Source organism: Emydura macquarii, unplaced genomic scaffold (assembly GCF_026122565.2).
Source record: "Emydura macquarii macquarii isolate MOO-44397 ecotype Brisbane River unplaced genomic scaffold, CSIRO-AGI_Emac_v2 contig_3374, whole genome shotgun sequence".
NCBI classification, from domain to species: domain Eukaryota; kingdom Metazoa; phylum Chordata; order Testudines; family Chelidae; genus Emydura; species Emydura macquarii.
Window position 1 is genome coordinate 165,821 of NW_027133511.1, and position 24,696 is coordinate 190,516.

Here is a 24,696-nt window from a genome sequence, read left to right on the forward strand (position 1 = left end):
GACACAATATTCTAAATGCGGCCTCACCAATGCCGAATAGAGGGGAATAATCACTTCCCGTGACCTGCTGGCAATGCCCTCCTAATGCAGCCCAATATGCTATTAGCCTTCTTGACAACCAGGGCACACTGCTGACTCATATCCAGCTTTTTATCCACCGTTACCCCCAGGTCCTTTTCTGCAGAGCTGCTGCCCAGCTCGTCGGTCCCCAGTCTATAGCTGTGCATGGGATTCTTCCTTCCTAAGTGGAGGACTTTGCACTTGTCCTTGTTGAACCTCATGAGATTTCTTTTGGCCCAATCCTCCAGTTTGTTTAGGTCACTCTGTATCCTACCCCTACCCTCCAGGGTATCTACCACTCCCCCCAGCTTAGTGTCGTCCGCAAACTTGCTGAGGGTGCAATCTACCCCATCCTCCAGATCATTAATAAAGATGTTGAACAAAACCGGCCCCAGGACCGACCCCTGAGGAACTCCGCTTGTGACCGGTTGCCAGCTAGACACGGAGCCATTGATCACTACTCGTTGAGCCCTATGCTCTAGCCAGTTCTCTATCCATTTTATAGTCCATTCATCCAACCCATACTTCTTTAACTTGCTGATAAGAATACTGTGTGAGACAGTATCAAAAGCTTTGCTAAAGTCAAGGTATATCACATCCACCGCCTTCCCTACATCCACAGAGCCAGTCACCTCATCATAGAAAGCAATCAGGTTGGTCAGGCATGACTGTCCCTTAGTGAATCCGTGTTGACTGTTCCTGATCACCTTCCTCTCCTCCAAGTGCCTTAAAATGGATTCCTTAAGGACCTGCTCCATGATTTTTCCAGGGATTGAGGTGAGGCTGACCGCTCTGTAGTTCCCTGGATCCTCTTTCCTCCCTTTTTTGAAGATGGGCACTATATTTGCTTTTTTCCAGTCCTCAGGGACCTCCCCCTGTTGCCACGAGCTTTCAAAGATAATAGCCAACGGCTCTGAAATCACCTCAGCCAACTCCCTCAGCACCCTCGGGTGCATTGCATCCGGCCCCATGGACTTGTGAATGTCCAATCCTTCTAAATAGTCTTGGACCCGTTCCTTCAGCACTGTGGGATGTTCGCCTCCTTCCCATTCTGTGCCACCCAGTGCAGCAGTCTTAGAGCTGATCTTGTCTGTGAAGACAGAGGCAAAAAAGGCATTGAGTACCTCAGCCTTCTCCACATCCTCCGTCACTAGGTCGCCTCCCTCATTCTCTAAGGGGCCCACACTTTCTCTAATCTTCCTCTTGCTGGCAACATGCCTGTAGAAACCCTTTTTGTTCCCTTTCACGTCCCTTGCTAGCTGCAACTCCAATTGCGCTTTGGCCTTCCTGATTTCATTCCTGCACGTTCGAGCAGTGTTTATATAATCCTCCCTAGTCATCTGACCAAGCTTCCACGTCTTGTAAGCTTCTTTTTTGCGTTTAAGTTCGCCAAGGACATCTTTGTTAAGCCAAGCTGGACGCCTACCATATTTGCTATTCTTTCTGCACATCGGGATGGTTTGCTCTTGTGCCCTCAATAAGGTCTCCTTAAAATACAGCCAGCTCTCTTGGGTTCCTTTCCCCCTCATATTAGCCTCCCAGGGAATCCTGCCCATCAGTTCCCTGAGGGAGTCAAAGTCCGCTTTTCTGAAGTCCATGGTCCGTATCCTGCTGCTCTCCTTTCTTCCTTTTCTCAGGATCCTGAACTCGACCATCTCATGGTCACTGCTGCCTAGGTTGCCACCCACTTGTATTTCCCCTACCAAATCTTCCCTGTTTGTGAGCAGCAGGTCAAGAAAAGCACGGCCCCTAGTTGGTTGCTCCAGCACTTGCACCAGGAAATTGTCTGCAACACTCTCCAAAAACTTCCTGGATTGTTTGTGCTCTGCTGTATTGCTCTTCCAGCAGATGTCAGGGTGATTGAAGTCTCCCATGAGAATCAGGTCCTGTGAACTGGAAACTTTCCCTAGTTGAGTAAAGAAAGCCTCATCCACCTCGTCCTCCTGGTCTGGTGGTCTTCATCAGAGACCTGGGAAAGACCATAGAGGGAGAGGATGTTTAGGAGCAAAGAGCAACAGTTGAGGGTAAATGCATCATTTTAGTGATGGTTGTCATAGGACCATGAATGGAGACATAAAACTGTCCCATTTCAATCAGCAGAGCACCACGTAGGACTTGCCACACTGTGTCATACCACGTGACCCAGCTAGTCCGGTATCCAGACACCAACAGTGACCTGTACAACATTATTTCAAAAGAAGGTGCAGGGCCTGCAGTGGGCAGATTACCCCAGAATCTCTATATAGCCTAGAAAGTAGATTCCTCCTGACCACCCCCACAATCAGAGGTCAGCTTGTGCCCTGAAGCATGAAGGTTTATATAGGCCAAGCTAGAAACCATGATATCCAAAGCAGTTTGAACATAGGATGTAACAGTTTGGACAGAGCCAGACACTGGGGCCCTGCAAGTCTCCAATATCTGATTAAATGTGGCCTAACTCCACTTACACTGGCTTTTAATTCAGAATAATTCTTAGCAGCTATAGCGAGACTTCAGAGCAGTTGACAAATGGCTCAGTATCATTACTCCTGTCCATAAAGGGGGAAGCTGAGGCACAAAGACAGGATGCAATGTGCTCCAGATCACACAGCAAGTCAGTGGCAGAGCTGGGAAATAGAAACCAGGAGTCCTGATGCCCACTCTGGCCACTGGACAATGCTGCTTCCAGCATTTAAACAGAGAGACCTGGGTCCATTTAAACTTGGTTTGTGTAAACCAGTTCCCACCCCAGACAGACAGGGCAAGGCCCAGACAACCCTTCCAGCCCGTTAGGCCAGAGACTTAGTTCACCTGGTTGAGCATGACCTGCAAAATGAGCCACACGGCATCAGCGGTCCCCATCCAAGCCTCACATCAGTTCTCTGTATTTTCCCCCTCCATGGCTGCTGCCTCTTCCTTCAGAGAGCAGGGGGGTGAGCATACAGCAGTTTCATTCAGCTCATCTCAGCAGCAGGGCCAATGAAACAAACGCTGGTAGGGAGGGAATGGGGCTGGCCCGTCTTCCCTAGCCTGGATGCAGAGGCCAGTGACACATTCATTTCCAGTTCCTTCTGTCTGACCCCGTCTCTATCCCCTGCTCCGGAGCTGTTCCTCTTGCACCAGGCTCACTGGGATCATCCAGGCCCCAGTCCTGATGTGATAAATACATTGAGCAGTCGAATGCACTGGGTTACCTAGTGCCTCTGGGGGTGCTACACAACTACAAGTTACACATAGAGAGGGACTCCTTTGCCCACTGCTGAAATGCAGCTGCTTCTGGAACGTGGCAGCTGCTCAACAGCCAAGCAGGCGTTGATGATAGGCTAGTGAGAGGCTAGCCTTACTGGGGCCTTCATGGGATGAACACAAATATGAGAAAGGGGGAAATGCACAGGTTTGGGGGGCAGGAACTACCAGGGGGACCTGGAAGCACCCATGTCTGTTTTGGTGAGCACAGCAGGGCCATCTCCCAGGACCTCTATAGGGGACAGAGGAGAGGGCAGACCGAGAATGGCTCCCACCCTGCCACATCAAACATGCCCAGAGCTGAGCCTGGCAACCCCCACCTCTATGCCCATTACCTTAGGAGCTCAGGGCTGTCTCCCATGCAGGGAGCTGGGAGCGGCAGGGAAATGATGGCCGCCCAGGGGCTGAGCTGGTCCTGCCAAGCTCCTGTCCCACAGCATTGAAGCACACACATTCCTGGAGGCACTTATCCTCCCAGGGGTGCGAAATGGACCCATCTCCAACTGCTAATGGTCTCCCTCCACAGACAGCCACCCCCAGATCACTGACACAGCAGGCTCCATCAAAGAGGGAGAGAAACACCTCTCCATGAGTTAATAGAGGCCTGAAGGGGAGCTAAAACACCCCTGCAGGAACCGGAAGAGATGCTGCCCCGGGAAGTGAAGCACGATATGTGGGGATGCTGCCAGCAGCCATTTAACCTTGGCAAGGGTCACAGATGCCACTAGGCAGGTGGGGAAGCTGAGATCTCGGCCTACAGTGCAATAAACTTGTGACCTTAGCCCTGCCCCACCCTTTGTGTCTGCTGCATTCACCCACTCACTGCATTTTCCTTCCCTGGTTTGTATCACAGCATAGTATCTGAGCCTGGCCGGAGCCTCGCTGTGCTAGGCACAGTACAAAACATAGCGGGAGACAGCTGCCGGCCCAAAGGGCGCTCAGTCACTATGGCCAAGAGGCATGGAGGGGGAGTGACTGGCCCAAGGGCAGTGGCAGAATTGGGAATAGAAGCCAGGTCTCCTGGGTCCCAGCCGGATACCAGCCTTGCTAGCGCACAGGCTGCCGAGCTGGGGAGAGCACTGCTTTTACAGAGCCACCCAGCACAAGGGGGGAGCAGGTGGAGGGAGAGGCTCCGATGGCTCCCAGCTCCAGTGGGCGTCACAGGACCCCTGCTCGAGGATGACACAACACCTGGGGTGTTTGTGAAAGGGGAAAAAGGCATCAGGCAACCTGGCGCCAGCTCCCCCAGCACCTGCTTGCTAGTGGAACAGCAGAAGGTCTTGCAGGCAAGAAATGAAAGGAAGGTGGGAGTTTGCTGCAGAGACTGTTTCAGGCAGGTCCGGGCTTGGAGTGCAGCCCTGCCTGTAGCAGCAGAGCCAGTGCCCTGGCCAGAGAGTGTCCCAAGGCAAATGGCAGCCCCCTTTCACAGGCACTCCTGAGATGTCTCATGCTCCCATCACCCAGAGCAGAAGCCAGCTGGCAGGGTAAAGGGCTGACAAGAACCTTTGTTTCCACATGCATCAGGCAAGCCCAGGAGAGGCCCACAGAGCAAGGAGCTATTTCCTCTCTTGTTTGATCTGAGAGAGCTCCAGTGATTTCTGTCATGACCTTTTGGCCCAGGAGACAGAAGCAGAGGTGCCTGACCTCAGAGAGAGAGCAACAGATTAAACCCCTTCCTCCAGACTTGCAGCCGAAGCAGCAGCTCCAAACAAGCCAGGCTCACGGCTGGATTCAGCAAAGCAGATGCTTATGACATCAATTGCACTCAAAGGCCTTGATTCAGCAACGCAAGACCGCACATGCTGCCCAGCAGAACGTGTGGCTCTGTGTAGCCTCGCAGGTTGCTTGCCGGGGAGGGCACAGTGTCAACAGATCAGTCACTCCTGCTGTTGCAAACGTTAAACTGATTACTCCCACCGCTTGCGGGGCAATTTAACAATAGTGGTGGCTGACATACCACCACCTGTTGGGAAGCAGCATAGCTTCAGTGCCAGTCACTTCCAGCCCTGAGTCAATATCCAAACAACTGCGGGCAAATCCTTAACACAATGGAATAGATTGACAAGTCCCACTGGTGAAAGAAAGGCTCTTACAGCTTTGCTGTGGGCTACAGTTGGTATTAGCCATCAGCATGAGAGCCACAAATCAAAGCACTTAACCAAGGCAAGGACCAAAAGAGATGAGGCTCGGAGTTAGCTCTGTGAGCAGCCTTTGAAAACCAAGGTCCCACCTGCTCTGCATTGGCAATGAAGTCCCTTGGCACTGCATACAAGATCAGGAGTTTGCTGATGTCCTTGGTCAAAAGTCCCCTTCCCACCGTTATGCAGTGCACTTGCTACCTCCCCTGCCTAGAGGTGGCTACGTTTCTTTAATGCTGCATGTATATGTATATTACAGAGCAGTTTGGGACGAGTGATGTATCCCCTAGAGCTTGGACACAGGCACATCAGTATCATCATCCCCATTTGAAAGATGGGCAGACTAAAGATAGGGAAAGTGAGGCAAAGAGAAGAGATGTGTGACTTTGGCAAGTCCCTTCCGTCAGTGACAGAACCGGGAAGTGAGCCCATCTCATTCCTAGCCTGGTGTCTCTTTAAAGAATTGTGAGAGCTGAATTACTGTATCTCATCTTTGTATTGGAGTTACTAGCTAGATAACCTGATTCCCATGACAGGTTTATTGATGCTTCCGTACCCAACGGTTTTTGAATGCAAGTAGAAGCTAGCTATTTCTATTGATGGTCACTACAGGAAACTCTCAGCTTAAGAGACAGGATTCATAAGAGATCTGCAAAGGAAAAAATTGGGTTTTTTTATTTTTATAGTGTATAAAGGCGGCCTGAAAAGTTTAACACAAAACTCAAGCTCCTAAAATACACGGGAGAAAAAAAAAATGAAAAATTTACCATCTATTTTCTTCCCGAGAGAGAAGAAAACTCCCTCCCTAGCTCTCTACTTCTCTGAGGAGACGTCCAGAACTCCCACTCCCAAATAAAACAACAAACCAAAACCAAGCATCAGGTCTCGTCTTTTCGACATTTCTTCTGCAAAATAATCTTTCAACAGGGCCACCCTCCCTGCCCAATAGAACTTTAAATATAATTTTCAGACCTTCCTACATCGTGAAGAGGAAGAAGTTAAATTTTTTTTTGTTTGTTTTTTTTAAGCCAAAGTAATATATTTTGGATTCTATCTATCTTCTGGTCCTGAGCCTTTTGGGTGTGCTCAGGTGATATTTGCAAACTTTTCTCTACAACCATGAGAGTAAGTTTGTTTGCTTTTTAAATGAAAAGAGATTCTTGCTTAATGACATGACTCCAGGAGCTGAGGATTTAAGAAAACCACCAGATCTCACAGGTATTGGGAAACTGGTAAAGTGGTCCCAGTGCAACATCCTCCCCCTGCCTACTTCTCGGGGGGTGGGGGGGGAGGGAGAAGAAGTGAGGCTCAAGATTGAAGCTGTTTGAGAGTCATTTGACCAACTCAGGAAGAAAGAGGCTAGATGGGCACAGCGTTAATTCATTGTAGGTGTTTTTCTAGCCTTGTTCTTTACGAACAAGGACATCTGCATGAAAACAGAATCTGCAGCTGGAGAGTCAACAGCTCCTGCAGATCCTTCTCCACCTGAAATCACATAAATCTTTTGTTTAGGCTCCTGGGGTGAGACAGCACAGGGCACTTCCTGAACGTGCCTGAAAAATAAGACAAGACCTGTTTGCTCACTTTTCCCTGACCAGGCTTTTACCCCACTATGGGGTTTTTCCATCCTGCAGCCGCTATCTGATTTCCCTCCTCCCAGCCCCAGCAATCACACTAAGCTGCTAAAACAAGCCTGGTCAGCCTGGTACAGAGTGGAAATATGATCCTAGAGAAGTGGGGGGAGGGAGAAGAAGAAGGTCAAACGGAGGGCCAGTGAAGGAGAGGAAGCCAAGAGGAACAGTGACTGCTTCCCTGGGATCTAGGCACCTCAACCCTAGTGATGACCATACAGGCCATTCTTCTAGCTGGGGGCCTAGACATGCTTTGTGACCCATCTCTCGGATCACCGTTCACTCTGGAGTGTAATGACTGCAATATTTATCATGGTCACATGAACAGCACAGAAAGTGAAGCAAGCTATCTGAGGCCACAAGCCTGTCCTTTGTCTAGAGATGGCTTCTGAAATTCACTTTGAATCCATCTTTATACCAATTTCACTTACTCCAGTTTGGATAGGATGGTCTCCATCACACCAGAGATAATGCCATAGTTGTCAGAGGAGTTACCCCAGCTCCATCCACAGGTAACAAAGCAGAACTAGGCCCCTAAAGATGGTACCATCAACTATGGTCTTGCCCATACCTGGGATTCAAGCACTGGTGACCAGCAAGTGATGTAGCTGCATAAGGTGAGTTTTACCCCACTTGTAACCAATGTCAGTCAGAGCTTATATGGGCTTGACAAGTGTTGCTAAGTGTTGTGATTTTAGCACAAGTCTCAGGCACCAGCAGCTTGAGTCAAATGATTATGTGAGAATCTCAGCTTTCATTCAAAACAAGTTTTGGAGACAAATTTGAACATAAGCCATAGAGGTTCAAAATACCAAAAGAAAAAGAAGAGAACCAAATGTGAATCGAAATCTCGTCGTCTGTAAGCCAAAGCTTGTGATTGTTTGAACGGCTGGGAAGGTCCATCCTGGGAACATGGCTAGCAACGGGCATCAGCAATTGCCACGAGCCCTGTCACATCCCAACCCCCACCTCTGAGCAACCCCCAGAACCACCCACTTAAAGACCTGCTAAAACCGCAGCCCCACTGGAAACAGACTTGATTGTCCACATCCCGCCTGGTAGTTTAAAACAACAAGAGAGACTTTAATTTATATAAAACAAAACATGTATATCAATCGAACAACACTGACTGTACAAAGGAATAAAAGACAGTCCAAAATAACATTGGAATGGTATGAGTGTCAGACAGCAGCTAAGGACTAGTGTTGATATCAGATGCCAGAACCACTTTCTTTTCCAATTAAGAGAACAAGATGAGTTTAGTTTTGGCCAGCAGACATTCTAGATTTGCTGAGACTGTACAGGGGAAAACGTGCAGTGGGAGAAGAGATGGGAGAGGGTTTTGTGGAGGGGATAACCACGCACAATGAGTTACAGCCTGGTGAGGGGCTTCCACAACTAATTGTCTAATTGAAACCAAATTCATTTGAGGGCTGGTTTCAAGAGAGGCTGGTTTCCACTGATGCATGGTGGTGTGGGCTGCCTGTTAGCCATATATCCCTTTCTGTTCCCTGGTAAGTGACACAGAGGAATGGGCGTTGTGCTGCCGATAGGTTCTAGAAATCCTCTGGCTTCCCTGCAACAGCACTGAACTTAACTACAGCTTTAGTTCTTAGTCTGAATCACAGCCACAAAAGACACTCTGAGCCCTTTTGTTTATTTTCTCCCGCTCCCTCATTTGAGTTTCATCAGTGGCACGGTTTATTGCCCAGGAGTTGGACTATCTGGAAAATATGTCCTCGGGGGATTGAAAGAGGGCAGAGACTCCTTCATTTCCAGGCTCTGTCAGGGAAGGAAAGGCAAAGCTCAGTAGGGACGGCTGCTGTGGGAAGAGGCTGTGCCCATTCCCTGCCACCTGTCTTAATTGTTGCTTGAATGGAATGGGTGGTCAGCCGCGTAGAAAATGTAGCAGCTTCATCCTGCCCACGGCACAAGGTGCTCTAGCGGGACAGACCATGCGTGGCGTTGGGTAACTGCTGCTAATGGGAGACAGCCGGTAACAGGAAAGCACCAGCATCTTAGAGCAGACACAGGCCAGGTTTAGTTTCCCAATAAAGCAGGAGGTAGAACAGCAGCAGAACAGAGCAGCCAACACATTGGAAGATCCTGAAAGCCATTAAAAAACAACACGCCCAGGTGACCTACAATAACCTGCCACTCTGCCTTGGTCTCACTAACCTGACGGAGCTCCCACCAACCTGTAATCATCCTCTCTAGCTTAACGATGACTGGGCACTACTTCTGCTGGAAATCCTAGCGGAAAGTTAGAAGTCCTATTGCTATGGGACCAAGGAAAGGAAGCTGCTGCTATTGTGCTAGCTGGGATTTCTCTAATATCATACCTATCCCAAGCATATTGACAGTGAGAGACTGCTTGCTCTAGAAGCTGTGAAAACCTAGCTGACAGTAAAAACAAGCCAGTGCATTTGCCTTCATGTTTTCTTGCCACTGAACAGCAAACATGGCTGTCTAAGGGCAGGGCAAGACAGCTTTGCTTGGTCACCCAATGCAGGCAAGCTCCAGACCAACAAAGTTGTGTTTTAATACAGCTTAGAGTGGCTAATACTAGTGCTCCAGTCCTGATCAGCTCTAACATGCCACATTCCAGTGTGAAGAGCGTGTTCTCCTCCCTTCTAGATGGAGGCAGGAGAAGAGGAGCTCTAGGCAATGCTAGATTAGATGTTCTTTGGAAAGGCAGAGTGGGTATTTATAGGCACAGGAAGGACCCTGGATTCAGGGCCTGCTCAAAGTCCCTTGGCCTATTAGAGGGGTGATCTTACAGCCCAGAAGAGTGGGGTGGATATATAACAGTACTGTGGGGGATAAGGCGAAGGACCCCAGGAGGGAAGCTTGTGATCAAGTTTTGGACTTCTCTCCACTGCACTCCCACCCGAAGTGTTTTACTTCTATGCTGCAGCTCCTCAGTGCCAGCACAGATCAATAACTCTCATGTGGGGAGATGCTGCCTGTCACAGGAAAATAAACCTGGTACCAGCTGACTTTCGGGTCTCTAGTATTTGGTTTGACCGGACTAGGGTGGCCTCACAGTTGCAACTCTATTTGGGTTTTGGTTTACATGAGCAGTACCATCAGCCTCTGCACCTCCCATTAAATTTAAACCCTAGTCCTCTCTTCAGCCCTCACATTTGTTATCAGGAATGTTCAGAACAGAAAGGTTCTGGCATGTAACGTACAAATCGCTCTCTCCTTTCGCATACATAGTATTTTAAAAAAAATCAGAGCAATCCTGTGCGACTATTTATACAATCCCCCAAAGTGTTTGTAGATATTCACCTTAAAATCCCCCTTTCCCTCCCTCCCCCTTAGCTGGTGCACTGCGAACAGAGGTTCAACCGTGCTTCTATTTACATGGCTGCATAAAATTTTCCCTGACTGCTTCTTAAAAAAAAAAAACCCTTAAAAAAGAAGCAAGATCTCTATATATAATTTTTATATAAATAAGTGAAAAAGGCAAGCAGGAGTGCTTCCTTCAGATCCCAATCAGCCAACTCTTGCCTCTTTTTTAGCAATGGCAAGTTAAAGTCCACGTAGGATTTGCCATCATCTTATGCCCCATTTATTCGTTAAAAGTCTAACATTCACTATAGCACCAGCAATCCATCTGGGAGTTCAAGAGTTACAATTGCAGCACAGACTCCCTTGCCCATCTCCTAAGCCTCTTGATCTTCCGTTAAATCTGTTCCTCTGCCAAGCCGGCAGCCGGGACGAGACTGTCCCTCCCCAAGCCGGCAGCTGCTGAGTTTTCCACCCAGACTGAGGAAAATCCCAAAGCATTCCTGAAGGTTCACTTGGCATGGTCCCTTTGCCAGTGGTGTGGGATCCAGCCAATATGTTAAGCCGAACTCCTCTCCCCAAGCTATGTGCGCCATCAAAAAAGTGACCAAGGACCGTTGGAAAGGATCCAATTGAAAAGGGTTACATGTGCAAACATCTGTACATTACTGGGTGGGTGTGGGTGTGCGTGGAGCTCCTGGCAGTACAGTCTTGCTAAGAGATCTTGCAGTTGCTGCGTGAGCAGTTCTGCGGGGGGCTCTGCGGTGGGCGGATTGATTTGGATCTCTTCAAGCTGTTACCTTTGCTGCTGCTCCCGCCCCCGCTGCTGGCCAAGGAGTATGACCGGCCATGCATCATCACCGCGTTCATTCCATTGGCCATGGAGAAGGATTTCAGGTGACTCTTGATGGTGACGGGCAGTGGCAGCTTGTCGATGAGGTGGACGGGTGTGCAGGAGACAATTGCACGGCAGCAGAGGTCCTGGAGGCTGAACACTGTTGGGAGAGAAAGAATCAAGCAGAGTCAGAGAGCAACTACCATCCAGATGGTGTCTCCAAAGAAGTGCAGCAGCGAATGGCCTCTCTCACCTGCACTGTACATTACCCACCTCTTAGGGAGGAAGAAACGAGCAATGGCAGTACCGTGCCTTCAAGAGACCGCAGATCTGAAGGTTAAAACAAGGAACTGGGAGACAGGACTCCCAAATTCTACTCCGAGCTCTGCCTCTGGGCTGCAATTTAACCATCAGCACAGCAGTGATCCCTGCCCTCCATACAGTGCTGTGAGACCTCTTTAAGTCAGGATTTGCAGAAAGCATTTGGCAGCTGAATTGTACAGTCCCCTTAGCCAGCCACTTTTCCCCACTCCAAGACACAAAGAGCAGAGGTAGGCTGGAGGTAGGCAAGGGGCTCGCCAGGCCCAGAGGCAGATCACATTCCCATTTGGGACCCGTTCCATCCGTATCAGCCCAAAGGCAGGCTCTTCTCACCTATGACCCCATCACCCAGCAGAGCTGACAACCCCAGACTGCTAGAGCAAGACTCAGCCTCTCCCTGAGAGGGCCCTTACTGCTTTTTAATGAAGTGTGAAAAAGCACAGGATTTCCTTACAGCTGGCCACACGGGGGCACACTCCTATCTTCAGTCTGCTCAAGGACTGAGCATGCAAAGCCACTACTCCATGCTATGCATGGGGCACAAGAAGCTGGCAAAGACTGTAGATGCTGTCCCTGCAAGGCATTCAGGATAGATTTGCACTGCACAGGAGACTTCAGCTTTAAATCCTCAGCACTGTTTTGCAGGGCAACAGAGCAACTAGACAGGCTAGATCTTTAAATCAAGCCAGCTGTGTATGTTAGCTCTCAGTACAGGGAAAGCTTTCACCTCAGAGCGAAATATCTCACCACATGTAGAAACCGCAGTAGCATTGCCTTCTGCATCCAGCAAGATTTTGGTTTGAATTCCCTCTAGTATCTCACTGACTCTGTATATGCATCAAACAGCAGCAGGCCCAGCTGCAGGGACACTGACCATTGCCTTAGCAGAGAAGGACTCCCTCATCCCTCTTGGCTGAAGAAACAGCACTTCAGTGATGGCCGGGACAGAGTGTGGAGTGTCTAAGACAATGAGACTCGGCCACACTTGGATACCTAGACACCACCACCCATCTGCAGGAGGAAATGGACCACCATAAATCGGGAAGAAGACAGCTTACTTCTTCCTCCCCAGGGCTCTGCAACACCACTGCAGTGACCCCAACGTGTGGAAAAGCGCAGAATGAGCCTGCAACCCAGTGCCCCTTCGCTGCAGCCTGATATTAAAGGACTGAGCTCACGCACACGCAACCCTGCACCACAGACCAATGGAGGTGCCTTTGTTTTGTTCTAAGCTCACCTCACTGAGTATATATATGAAGCAAAGTGCCTCTTGCACTGGAAACATCCTCTCCCCAAATTCAGGAGTGGACTATTCAAGCATTCTCTGCTTATCTCTCTGGGCTGCTTGGTCTCTCTCAAGGCTATATAACTAGTTAGAACCAGTTAAGGCTATCTCCTTGCTTCTTCTAGGAACGCTTTCTCTGACCACTGTAAGAACAAAAAAGGAGGGGGCTGGCAATCTCTACAAAATAGCAGAACACTAAAAAGAACTAAAATGGAGTAACTGTGGTCAAGCAGACAATTATTTTCTTTCAACGGGTACCAGTGGGCTGCCACATCAGACAAAGTGAGTTCAACTAGTGAATCAACATAGCACCAAGCAGTCATGCAGGTGTGCTTGAATATGGCAGCAGCATGGTCTAGTGGTTACAGCATGGGACGGAGTCCGGTCTCCTGGGGTTCTATTCCCAGCTCTGATACTGACTCATTCTGTGACTGCGGGCACACTTACCTTCTGTGCCTCAGTTTCCCCCTGTAAAGCCAGGATACGTTTACAAGACTCACAGAGGTTAGTGGGGACTGAGGCACTTTGTGCTTATCAAGTTCTTGGAGCTCTGCATATGGTTATTAAATACTCCCTCCTCCAAGCAGGAATGCAAACACTCCCCTTCTCCCTCTGCCCAAAGAGCAACTTACCAGCACAGTGAGAACAGGTTTCCACTCACCTCTGTTAGGTCTCCAGATCTTCTCCATGCCATGCCTCATTAGTACGATGCGAGACAACTCCGTGAAGGACTCGGTCACATTGAAGTTGCACAGCGGGCTGACCTCAAAGAACGTCATGCAGTTCTTCTCAGCGTAGGAACGGGCCTGCTCTGTGGGCACCTGCCGTTTGAAGGCTAAGTGGAGTCTGTTTCCAACCAAAATCCGGGGGACACCTGGAGCATGCTTTAAAAGAACACGGTATATCTTTAGAACAGAGCATCAGATTCACACTGACACTCCAGTCAACACAGACTATACCTAACAGGCTACTTAGCTTATGGTATCAAGGGGCACACGAGGAAGGGAAACTGCCTCTGCTAGGACTGGCCACTGTGAGATAAACGCTGGTGTCTGAGCAGGGATCCCTCATACAGATTATTCCATTTCAGATCCGCACCCCCTCCACTCTTGATTTTAAAGGGAATTGCCCTGCATGCCTTAGTCAACAGGCCCACAACTCAGCTGAATTGATACTCTGCTCCCCTGCCTGCAGTTTTAGCCTGGTAGAAGTGGTTAGCAGGAGAGAGGCTTTTCTTTCTTCTCTGACTAGGGAATTGCAAGCACTTTCTCTCCGCAGTGTAGTCCTCCTTTCCCCCTGGACACAGCAGGAATGGACTCCTCTGCACCAGACCTTGACAATATTTGTTTGCAGTGTTATTGTAGCTGTGTTGGTCCCATGACATAAGAGGCAGGACTGGTGAAGTAAAAGGACCTTTTATTGAACCAACTTCTGCTGGTGGAAAGGATAAACTTGCAAAGCTTCAGAGAGCTCTTCTTCAGGTCTGGGGACAGCAACCCGAGTATCTATGGGCGTGTCCACTCTGAAAATGCTGCAACCCCTCCCATCGTTGTAGGTGATTTAACTCCCCAAGAGGCAGTAGCTTGGTCAATGTGAGAATTCTCCTGTCAACCTAGTGCTGTCTACACTGGGGGTTAGGTCAGTTTAACTGCATTGCTCCAGGATGTGGATTTTTCACACCCCTGAGCAACAGTTATATTGACCTTCATTTCCTAGTGTAGACCAGGCCTGTGCTAACTACAAGTTGGGACAAACTGTTAGGCAGAAGGAATTCACATGTACTTTAGGAGGCCACTTAAAATGAAGTGGGCAGTTGAGGTTGCAGGCAGTAGGGTGTGTTACAAATGGTTGTAATGAACCATAAAACAAGTGTCAACAGAATTACAAATGTTTCAGTTGTACTTAATTCCCAACTCTGCTAGACACTGGTTTTATAGCTCATTACAACCATTTGTAACACACCCTACTGCCTACAACCCTCAACTGCCCACTTCATTTTAGTGGCCTCCTACAGCATTTGTGAACCCCTTATGTCTAGCAGCCTGTCCTAACTTGTATTTAGCTCAGACACTCTGGTTGCCTTCCCCAGAGCTGAAGAGCAGCTTGGTGAAGCTCAAAAGCTTGTCCCCTCCACCAACAGAAGCTGATCCCAAAAAAGATCTTCTTATCTCACATACCTTCTCTCTCTTGATTATATCTGTAATCTCTGCTTTCCTGCAAGCGCCATCTGCGTGGCTCAGTAAAGTCAGAGGTATCAGCATTCGTAGGTGATTCAGCATCCAAGGAGATCTGCCACTGTTATGACACGTGGATATTTCGGAAGCGGAAGTGTTTATATTACTGTAGTCCCTTGAGGGCCCGTTCTGACAGGCGCTGCACAAACACATCCTCAGTGTCACACTTACCTCATCTATTTCCTTTATCCATCGGTCTATTCCATCGAAGGACCAGCGGTTAGTGATGTCATACACCAAGAGAATTCCCTGCATGGAAACAAACGTGAGCATGGTGAATTTCATGCTATGTAAACTGAAAGGGAGATGCAGCTGGAAAGACCTCTCTCCCCTGCAACTGAAGAACTCGGACACTTAGCACAAGAAGCTGACTGTTTACTTCTTTGGTCCTCTGATTTTAAAGTTTGGGGATATTGTAAGTGGCTCTGGAAGAGAGAGAGAATTCTATTCTGGCTTGCACATCAGGACTAACTAACTTCCAACTACAGTCTTTATTACAACTGAAGACATATGAGTAAGAGGGAACACAGTGGGACTGACACGCCAACTTAGGAGGCAAGTTTACAAGACTAGCAGTTGCGGGGAGGGCATCTATTTGCCAATAGCATGCTTAAAATGGAATATCTGAAGCAGAAAAAGTCATTTTTACATGAAACGACTGCATTTGAAGATATGTTGGCAATAAAGCTGACAAAGTTACTGGTAAATCCGTACAGCACACCTAGCACACTGTTTGCATTTATTTTGCCAAGAATTGTTTCACTCTTTGCCCAACTTTTCTTTTTATTTTCTATTTGAGTTAATATGATTATTATTTGAGTGAATTCACTAATCAGGAAAGCAAAGAACTAGACTAAGCAAGACGTGGTACCATAGTGTTGGTGGAAGCTTCCAAATAACTGCCATTTGTGTATGGTATGGAGGACAGATTGCTATCCTGGCTGCATCCATGTGGGACAAAAATCAGGCAATGGGACATTCCCTAGGTTACTCTTTTGGTTTTCATGAATGGGCTCCCAGTCTTCAACTTTGGTTGCCGATGGCACTTAGCTACAATGACAATGGGGGCACTAAAAATGCCCAAGACAGACAGGCATGGTTTTGTAAGACTTTGCTGTACTACATAGCATTAAATAAGTCATACTATGTAAGCTAATAAAAGTTCAGAGAATGCTCTTTATACAATGTTAGTGTTTCAGTTTGGAGAAGGCAGTATACACACCAGCCCCATGCTCAGAGAAGTTTATACTGCTCAGTTTCATTTCTGACAGTTCACCATAAAGCCTTCTCAGTCCTGCAGTCAGAGCAGGGCAGGGCAGAGCAACCTTCATTTAATGGACCTTTAGTTTCCAACCGGAAGACAATTTTTAAGCCCCCTTTCTTACCATGTAGCTGCCAAGCTCAGACCTTGTCCCTGAAGCTGTGACAAATGAAGCAAATAAGGTGGTAGATATAAATGTGAATGCACATGGGAGAGAAGGTTACTTTGTTGACAGCCCCTTTGGATATTCACATTGAGTAACTTCTTGCTATTTTTGAAGATTCAAAGGAATAGACCACACATCTGGGCTGAAGGAGTACACTTTGTAGGACATCCTGTTTACATTTAGGTTAAGATAAGGCTGTCTTGGTGGTGGGACATAGCAAGCCAGCAATGGAAGATATATCACCAAAAAGTTAAAGCACTGAGAGTTAAAACAGAGAATGTAAAGCTTAAGAGGAAGACTAAAGATGTCCCAGAGGGAAGAATCTGAGGTTAACCACAGGCAGCACAGCATTTAAAAGACATCTCAGTCATCAGCAGCTGAGGAGAACACAAATCCCAAAGAAATCCGTCCCTTCTTTCAAAACTTTAAAAATATATATATATATTTCAGAGGAAAGGGCAGAATTACTGTTCTCATATTCTGCAGCAGCCTGCTACTTGCAATGGGTTACCAGACAGGTAGCTAGACAATGCTGCTTTTAGCTTCACTGAAAGTACCATGATCTTCATCAAAAAGCTGCCGGCTGCTAACAATTACCACCTAGTAGCTGAAATATCACATTTCCCACCCTATACCTTCATCTGGAAGCAATAATGGTTGCTGTATAGTAACTGTTGGGCAAATGTTGCCTTTTTAATGGCAGCTACCATACAATGAGTCCATAGCAATACAGTGGAGCATGCTAGGGAAAACTTAGATTGGTGTTTCTTACTGAATGAGTCCAGTTCCAGGCTTTCCTGTACTCCCAGCAACTGGTGATGTGTGTCTGACCCTACACGCACAGATTTTACCACCTCTGCTTTCAAAGCATTTACAAGAAATTGAGCAAACATGTAAATGATTCAAAGATTCTTCTTAAAGGGCAGCTAATGACTGATGCCAGAGCTTTTCAACACTTCTACTTTATTCATTCACTCCCTCTCCCCCCCCCCCCCCCCCCCCTTTCTCACCAAGGACATTTGAATGAAAACAGGAAGTTTAAGGTCATCTGCTCCTACAGTTCCACTGCTACTGTTATTGTAAGTGGGTTGCATAGGAAGAGTCATAATGGAAGATAATGATTGTAAATAGAGTAGGAACAGATGAACTCACATTGTTAGGACAGAGGCTCGGCTGGAAATAACTACATCATAAGGAAAAAAAACCCAGCACTGATACAAATGGTCAGAGGCCAATCTAAGTGCAAAACAAACAGGTCCAAGCTACAAAATTCAGCCTGGTGGAAATATCTATTCTTGCAGCAGGCATAGTGGAGCCAGGCTTCTAAGCAAATCATAAGATATTAGAGTTGGAAGGGACCTCAGGAAGTCATCTAGTCCAACCCCTGCTCGAAGCAGGACTAATCTCAGCTAAATAATCCCAGCGAGGGTTTTGTCAAGCTGCAGCTTAAAAACCTCTAAAGATAGAGATTCCACCACCTCCCTAGGTAACCCATTCCAGTGCTTCACCACCCTCCTAGTGAAAAACATTTTCCTAATGTCCAACCTAGACCTCCCCCCCTGCAACCTGAGACTGTTGCTCCTTGTTCTGTCATCTGCCACCATTGAGAACAGCCTAGCTCCATCCTCCCTGGAACTCCCTTTCACATAGTTAAAAGCTGCTATCAAATCCCCCCTCATTCTTCTCTTCTGCAGACTAAACAAGCCTAGTTCCCTCAGCCTCTCCTCATAAGTCCTGTGCTCCAGCCCCCTAATCATTTTTGTTGCCCTCCGCTGGACTCTCTCCAACTTCTCCACATCCTTTCTGTAGTAGGGGGCCCAAAACTGGACACAGTACTCAAGATGAGGCCTCCCCAATGCCAAATAGAGGGGAATAATCACTTCCCGCCATCTGCTGGCAATGCTCCTACTACTGCGGCACAATATGCTATTAGCCTTCTTGGCAACCAGGGCACACTGCTGACTCATATCCAGCTTCTTATTCATTGTAACCTCCAGGTCCTTTTCTGCAGAACTGCTGCCTAGCCTGTCGGTCCCCAGTCTGTAGCTGTGCATGGGATTCTTCCATCCTAAGTGGAGGACTCTGCACTTGTCCTTGCTGAACCTCAGATTTCTTTTGGCCCAGTCCTCCAATTTGTCTAGCTCCCTCTGTATCCTATCCCTACCCTCCAGGATATCTACCACTCCCCCTAGCTTAGGGTCATCTGCAAACTTGCTGAGGGTGCAATCCAGCCCATCCTCCAGAACAGCAGTTCTCAACCTTTTTTTTTTTTTTTTTTTTTTAAACAGAGTACCACTCGGGTCAAGTACAGTCGGGTCAAGTACCCCTTCACCTAACTGTACCTGGCCAGAGTGGGACTCGGTAAAATTGCAGGTTTGCGTGAGGGATCGATGCCCTCCGCCGAAACCCTGCCGCCGTTTCACATTGCGGAAAATGCGTTTCGTGGCGCGTGTGCGGGGGGGGGGGGGGGGGGGGGGGGGGGGGGGAAGCTTTAATTTGGCAGCAAAAAGTTTTTTGACCAGAGGCGGGGGAAGAGATTCGGTGGCGGCACAGTTTCCCGGCGGCGGAAGGGGGGTTCGGCGGCAGCAGGGTTTATCAGCGGGGTGGTGGGGGTTCAGCGGCGGCAAGGGGGGGGATTCGGCGGCGGCAGGGTTTAGCGACGGTGGCAGGGGGGGATTCAGCGGCAGCGGGGTTTAGTGACGGCGGCAGGGGGGGGAAGCGGCGGCGGAATCGGCGGCGCGTTTTCCATCGCGTACCACCGAGCCGTCTTCCGCGTACCACTGGTGGTACGCGTACCACCGGTTGAGAACCCCTGCTCCAGATCATTAATGAAGATGTTGAACAAAACCATAGTCTGATGCCTCCAAAGGATAGTCAGCCCTGGGGCTAGAATTAAAGAGTAGGCCCCAAATCAAAACAACTTGGCCTTTAGTGAGAAGGGAAAGTCTCATTTCACCCTCCACCCTGGATCTGTAAGCCATGCAGTGAAGTTTTTCCATAACATATAGTATCAACTGGTAGACGTCAACTGACCTACGGGATAGTCCAACAGACCAATGGGGTTACCGATGCTACTGCACAAAATCAGCACTTCATTCTGTTAGAATCTCAGGATTTATTGTACCAGATCAGACCACTACTCCACCTAGTCTTTCAGTATCCTTGTTCTGTGTCCAATACTTTAAATAAAATCCCATAATGCACCAGGGATATTGTATAAAGCTGTAAGGGAGGGGAGGATGGCGGGGTGGGGGATTTTCATTCTTGTTCTCCCAGGGCAGGAGCACAGCATGAGGTTTGGATTACACTGGAATGATGCATGCTGGGACATTCTAGCTGTGTCAGTATTTGTACTATGCACCACTGTTACTGTCCAGTTTAATCAAAATTCTCCAGCCATTTTATAAAGCAGACACAGTATTTAGCTCCCTTCTATAGCAGTGGATAGCACAAGGCAAACATATTCTGGGTGCAGCAGAATGCACGTGTTTTCACAATGGACTTCCCTTTAAACAGGTGTCTGTGCTCTTGGAGAGAGTGGGTGGGTGTGGGGGGAGGAGGGAAGGGCCAGGGCCTGGCCAGTTTTTACTATGCTTTTCAATACTTCTCAAAGCAACTCTAACTTCTTCTGTTTTAGTCCAATAGCCCTCATCCATACAATCTTTCATTCTCTACAAATCCTGCCCACTCCTCTTCATTAGTCTCCACTAATGGGGAATTTCTGTTACCTGCAGAAAGGCGAACATCTATCCAAGGCCCAGTGTGCCAAAGCTTAAGGTCATGAAAAAGCTGTTAAAAAATCACCACCATCTGCATTATTTACATTACCTGCATGGAAAAAAGTTAACATTTTAAAAATCTAGTTAATTTAGCTACCGGTTTGCCTAACGCACCTGATAATTATTTTCACAGTCAAATAGCAGGCAATGAGAGCAGGAGAGTGAGTGAAGAAAGGATACATTTTCTTCAACAATTTTGCAAAGTTCCTATCAACTAAGGGTAAAAATAAATTCACTCCAGTTCGGTGGTCTTCTGTGGAGTCATCCAGTAAAACAGAGAAGACAAAAATTAAGATGCTCCCAAAGTAAACATGCAGGGTTTTGGGTTGGTGGTTTTTGGTTTTTTGGGGGGGGAGGAGAGGGGAAGAAATTTTTTAATGATTTCTTCATAAGTCAAGGTAGCTAAAAGAGACTACCAACTATTAATCACACTTTCTGCTTCGTGAAAGAGGGTTTTTTGTTTTTAAAAAAAATCAGGTTGCAAACCAATTAGATAAAAGACATTATGCAGTTGTCTTGTTTACTTGTGGACAAAGTTCCCTTAGCCAGTAGAAACAATCATGAGGCCTAATTTGTCAAGAGAATGTTTTGGCCAGCCATATGCTATAGGAGAATAGCATATTTAGGCACTCTGGGAGCTGTGGCCCAAGATCTCCTTCAACAGGAATGTTTTGCATCAATGCAATACATCACCAGGAAGATGGGGCCAAATTTTCAGTAGCCAGGTGAAAGATAAAGACTACACTTGCTTTGACTTCAAGAAAGAAGTATTCCTCCACTGTCAACATAGGTACTTTATAATATAATTCCTTGCACATATGAAATGAATTAAGTTTGCCAAGTGAAACACACCCACACAGATATCAAGAAATACCAAAGTTAAGGTTGTCTGTGACCCTTAACTCTGCCATTATTCCCCCAGCTTGTGCATTAGGACAGAGTAATCACACTTTTTTTTTTCCCTGCACAAGATGGATGGTACTGTCTGCATGAGGCAACTCTTAGGATTTTTAAAAAATAACCTTTTTTCAGTGGTCTGCATGATGTCCGACACCTACAAACCATGCAATGAGTTTGGCAGGTGTGCTTTGGCAAGGAGCTTCGTTTATTATACAGCCCTGCTTCACTCACTATTCATTTGGGAAAAAAAGTAGTGACAGAGCCGTAGTATTATGTAGACACATGCAAACAGGGACTAGGAGAGAGTCACACAGGTTATCCTAACTTAGGCATTTCTTGATTGATTGCCTCCCTTTTCCAACCTTACAACTGCACTAAATAACATTATGTATAGAATTTCTTAGATTACTTTAAAAGAACAGAAGAATGCCATAGTTGCATACTATTTGCTAATCAGAAGTAGTACATTGTGTCTCTCCAGATACTACATGGTTATCATTATAGTACCTGCACACCTCACAAAAAATGAGCCTCAGAGTGCTCCTGAGAGGTAAAAAAGTGCTATTAACCCCATTTTGCAGATGAGCAAAGTGAGGCACAGGGAGATTAAGTGATTAGTCCAAGGTCATGCAGGAATTGTGTGTGACAGATGTGGGAATTGAATACTGATCTCTTCCTAAAGCAATACAGTAGCCACTAAATCATCCTTTCCATCCTGTACAGTCCAGTCACTCATTTTCAACTCAGATGGAAGGAGGCTGGACTCATTCCTAACCCTGCCTCATTCCATTTTCAAAATGCACCAGAAAATGTGAAGTTCTGCTCAGCTTTCTGGCATGCATCCATAGCACCAACACAACAGAGAGAGAGAGAATGAACATGTGCGTCTCTCTCTCTCTCACACACTCACACACACACATAGACGTTTCCATGCCATGTGTATATGCACACATACGCAGTGAAAAAGAAACAGTCATTTGTTATAGGACAATAAAACAATGTGCTTACACATTTATCTTTAAAGCATTTTAACTCTGCCGAAGTTAAAGCTGATTTTCACTAAACCATCAAAAAGCATATCTGCAAAACCAAGAGGAGGCAACAGGAAAATCCTGTAATGGCAGGCGATCGGAGTCTCATGGAGAGCTGTTACTACATTAGCTAGAATTGACTAGATTGGGCCTACTACGACGTGAGGATTTATGAAGACTTGATAGGGTGTTAGATCTGGCTACCAATGCAATGCAAGTTATTTCTGCTATGGCTTTTTGAATATTTAAAGAGTGAGCAAATTGTGGCTTGGAGAAAAAGCTTTTGAGATTTTTCTAGAGAGGCATACAAGAGAACAAAGGAAAACAAAGTACTAGGAAGTTATGTGATTGCAAAAGGCCTCAGCTTAACCTAGGTGCATGCTATTTGACAGTATGATTGTGTGGAGATTGATGTTCACTAGCAACCCTGTCCCCAGAAGGCTGCTGGGAAGGAAGAGCACCTGTCTATCCTTCTCTCTGGTACAGGGGAAGCTACATGCAAGCTGTGTAGAAAAACCCTATGAACTGGAGGGAATTTACCGCAACCAGAGCAGTTACATTTTGTCCTTTGCCCCCTCATCTCACCTTGGCTTGCTTGAGTTGAGTGATTGACACAACCCTGTGTCTGCTGTGATCAAACCAGCTGTAAGGCACAGCACAGCCGGCATCTGAGAAACAGCAAAAGGTGCCAAAAATTCCAGTATCTCATCAAATATTGTTAAACCATCAACTGGATCAACAGGGAACTGATCAGAAATGTAGTTACTAGGCAGAGCTCAGCAATATTTTTATTGTGTTATGGCTGCAGCTTGGAGACTCCGATCCAGGCTGCCCATGGAATAATCTTAGAATGCATATTAAAAATGAACTGTGGACAGCTGTTTGGAACAATTTATGAAACACATTCTTAGAACCTCTGTGTAGTACAGCCAATGTGAACGGTGGCTAGTCGAGTCTCCACAGTGTCTGTGGAAACAAGTTTAGTTACTGGCATCTGCGGGGGTGCTGAAAAGAATGGCTCCTCCCTAGATTAGAAACTCCAACACTTGGAAAAGCCACATGATTCTTGCAATGTTATTTACTCCCTACTACTCTTATAATAACTACATCCTTATGCACCAGTTGTGATCATATGAGAATGATTTACAATAGAGAAGGGCAAAAGACTAGAAGCCAAAGTGTAGTATAGATTTCTGCACCAGCTTAACACAGGTAAATATGCTATGTGTACCGTACGTGACACTGCAATGGTTAATTATATAACATTAACAGCTATTTTGTCGTAAGTCATCCCCTGAATGTTGGGCATTATTTTTAAATACATACACATGCAAATAAAAACTTCAAAAGCCAATATTTGAATTTCTAAAGGACTGGTGATTTCCTAACAGGATGCAATTTCTGCTCATTAGTGTAAGCAGAATCTGATCTTCATAGCTAACAGAGGATTCCAGGTGAGAGTTTCACACAAGCTGTGCCATGAACAAGAGGGCAGTTTATACTGCCAACTCCCCGGGTTGCAGAAGGGAGGGGAAGCCTGGCACTCTACTGATTGTTATTAGACCACAGCTGATGAGAAGTCTGAAAATTCAGCTAATGTAGCTGGTTTGTTCTTTGTACTCAGTGCCCAGTTATGTGCCACAAAAACCACTGCTCTCAAAATACTTCCCAGGTCACACTGATCTGGCAGACAAGACTCTATTTACAACACCATCAGAGATGCAAAAGTGTACAATGATAGCAGTCCCTTGCTCAAGTTGTTTGCTTTAAGCCATGAGAAATGCTATTACACGCACTAGGCTGCAAACAAATTTAAAGATAAAACAATCATCAGCTGGCCCCTGTGCAATTCCCTACCATTACAACTGCAATTTGGACACTGCCACATATTCTATAATTATTCAACTACAGACATGAAACCATGGCGGTGCTCGCTACCTGCACCATGGCAGGCTTAATGTGGATCAGTCCAGAGGCAATCTGAGGCTTCAAGGTATGTTACTGCTGGCTCTCTCTTCTGGGCAGTCTGTTTTCTTTAGCATGTGGTCTAGCAGACGGAGTACAGGACTAGGTATCCTGATCCCTATATTTTGTTCATGACTTTGCAACATTTTGCTGGTGACTTTGATCCAATTACAACTTCTGTGCCTCAATTCACCCATCTATAAGAAGGAAATAAATGTCCCCCTCGTTGGGGGTAGAAACAAGGTGTTTGAGGCTTGACTGATGTTTGTGTAGAGAAATGCTTTGAGATCCTTGGAGAAGAGATACTATTGAAATCCAAGCCAGAAATTCCAGAACTGATACCCTGGTCAAGAACAAAAAGTCAGATTAACTTGGCAGTGAGAGAGAGAGAGAGAGAGAGAGAGAGATCCGAATTCACACACCTAATCCTTTAATGTCAGGAGCATCTAGCACGTGGTACAAATCCAACTAACAAGAGGCCTAATAGTAATAGTTACAGTTTTACCGAGGGCTTTTGCTAGCTGCTTCTGACATAGAATAAGACCTTGTTCAAAATCCTACATCTATGTAA

The 24,696-nt window shown here is 46.8% G+C and overlaps 1 protein-coding gene across 3 annotated transcripts in view; it reads right to left on the minus strand.

The window, feature by feature from the left end:
* Positions 1-1,927: 1,927 nt before the first annotated feature.
* Positions 1,928-24,696, minus strand: part of RAB40C (RAB40C, member RAS oncogene family) — a 63,227-nt gene continuing 40,458 nt past the window's right edge. For 2 of the 3 annotated variants that reach the window (XM_067534051.1, XM_067534052.1), the window contains 3 exons: positions 15,195-15,272; positions 13,451-13,673; positions 8,114-11,343 (listed from right to left, as the gene is read on the minus strand). In XM_067534051.1, coding sequence (XP_067390152.1) covers positions 11,063-11,343; positions 13,451-13,673; positions 15,195-15,272 — 582 coding nt within the window. In that variant the 3' untranslated portion in view covers positions 8,114-11,062. Of the gene's footprint in view, positions 2,030-8,113; positions 11,344-13,450; positions 13,674-15,194; positions 15,273-24,696 lie in introns of those variants that run through there. The other variant, XM_067534053.1, reaches the window with a different exon arrangement.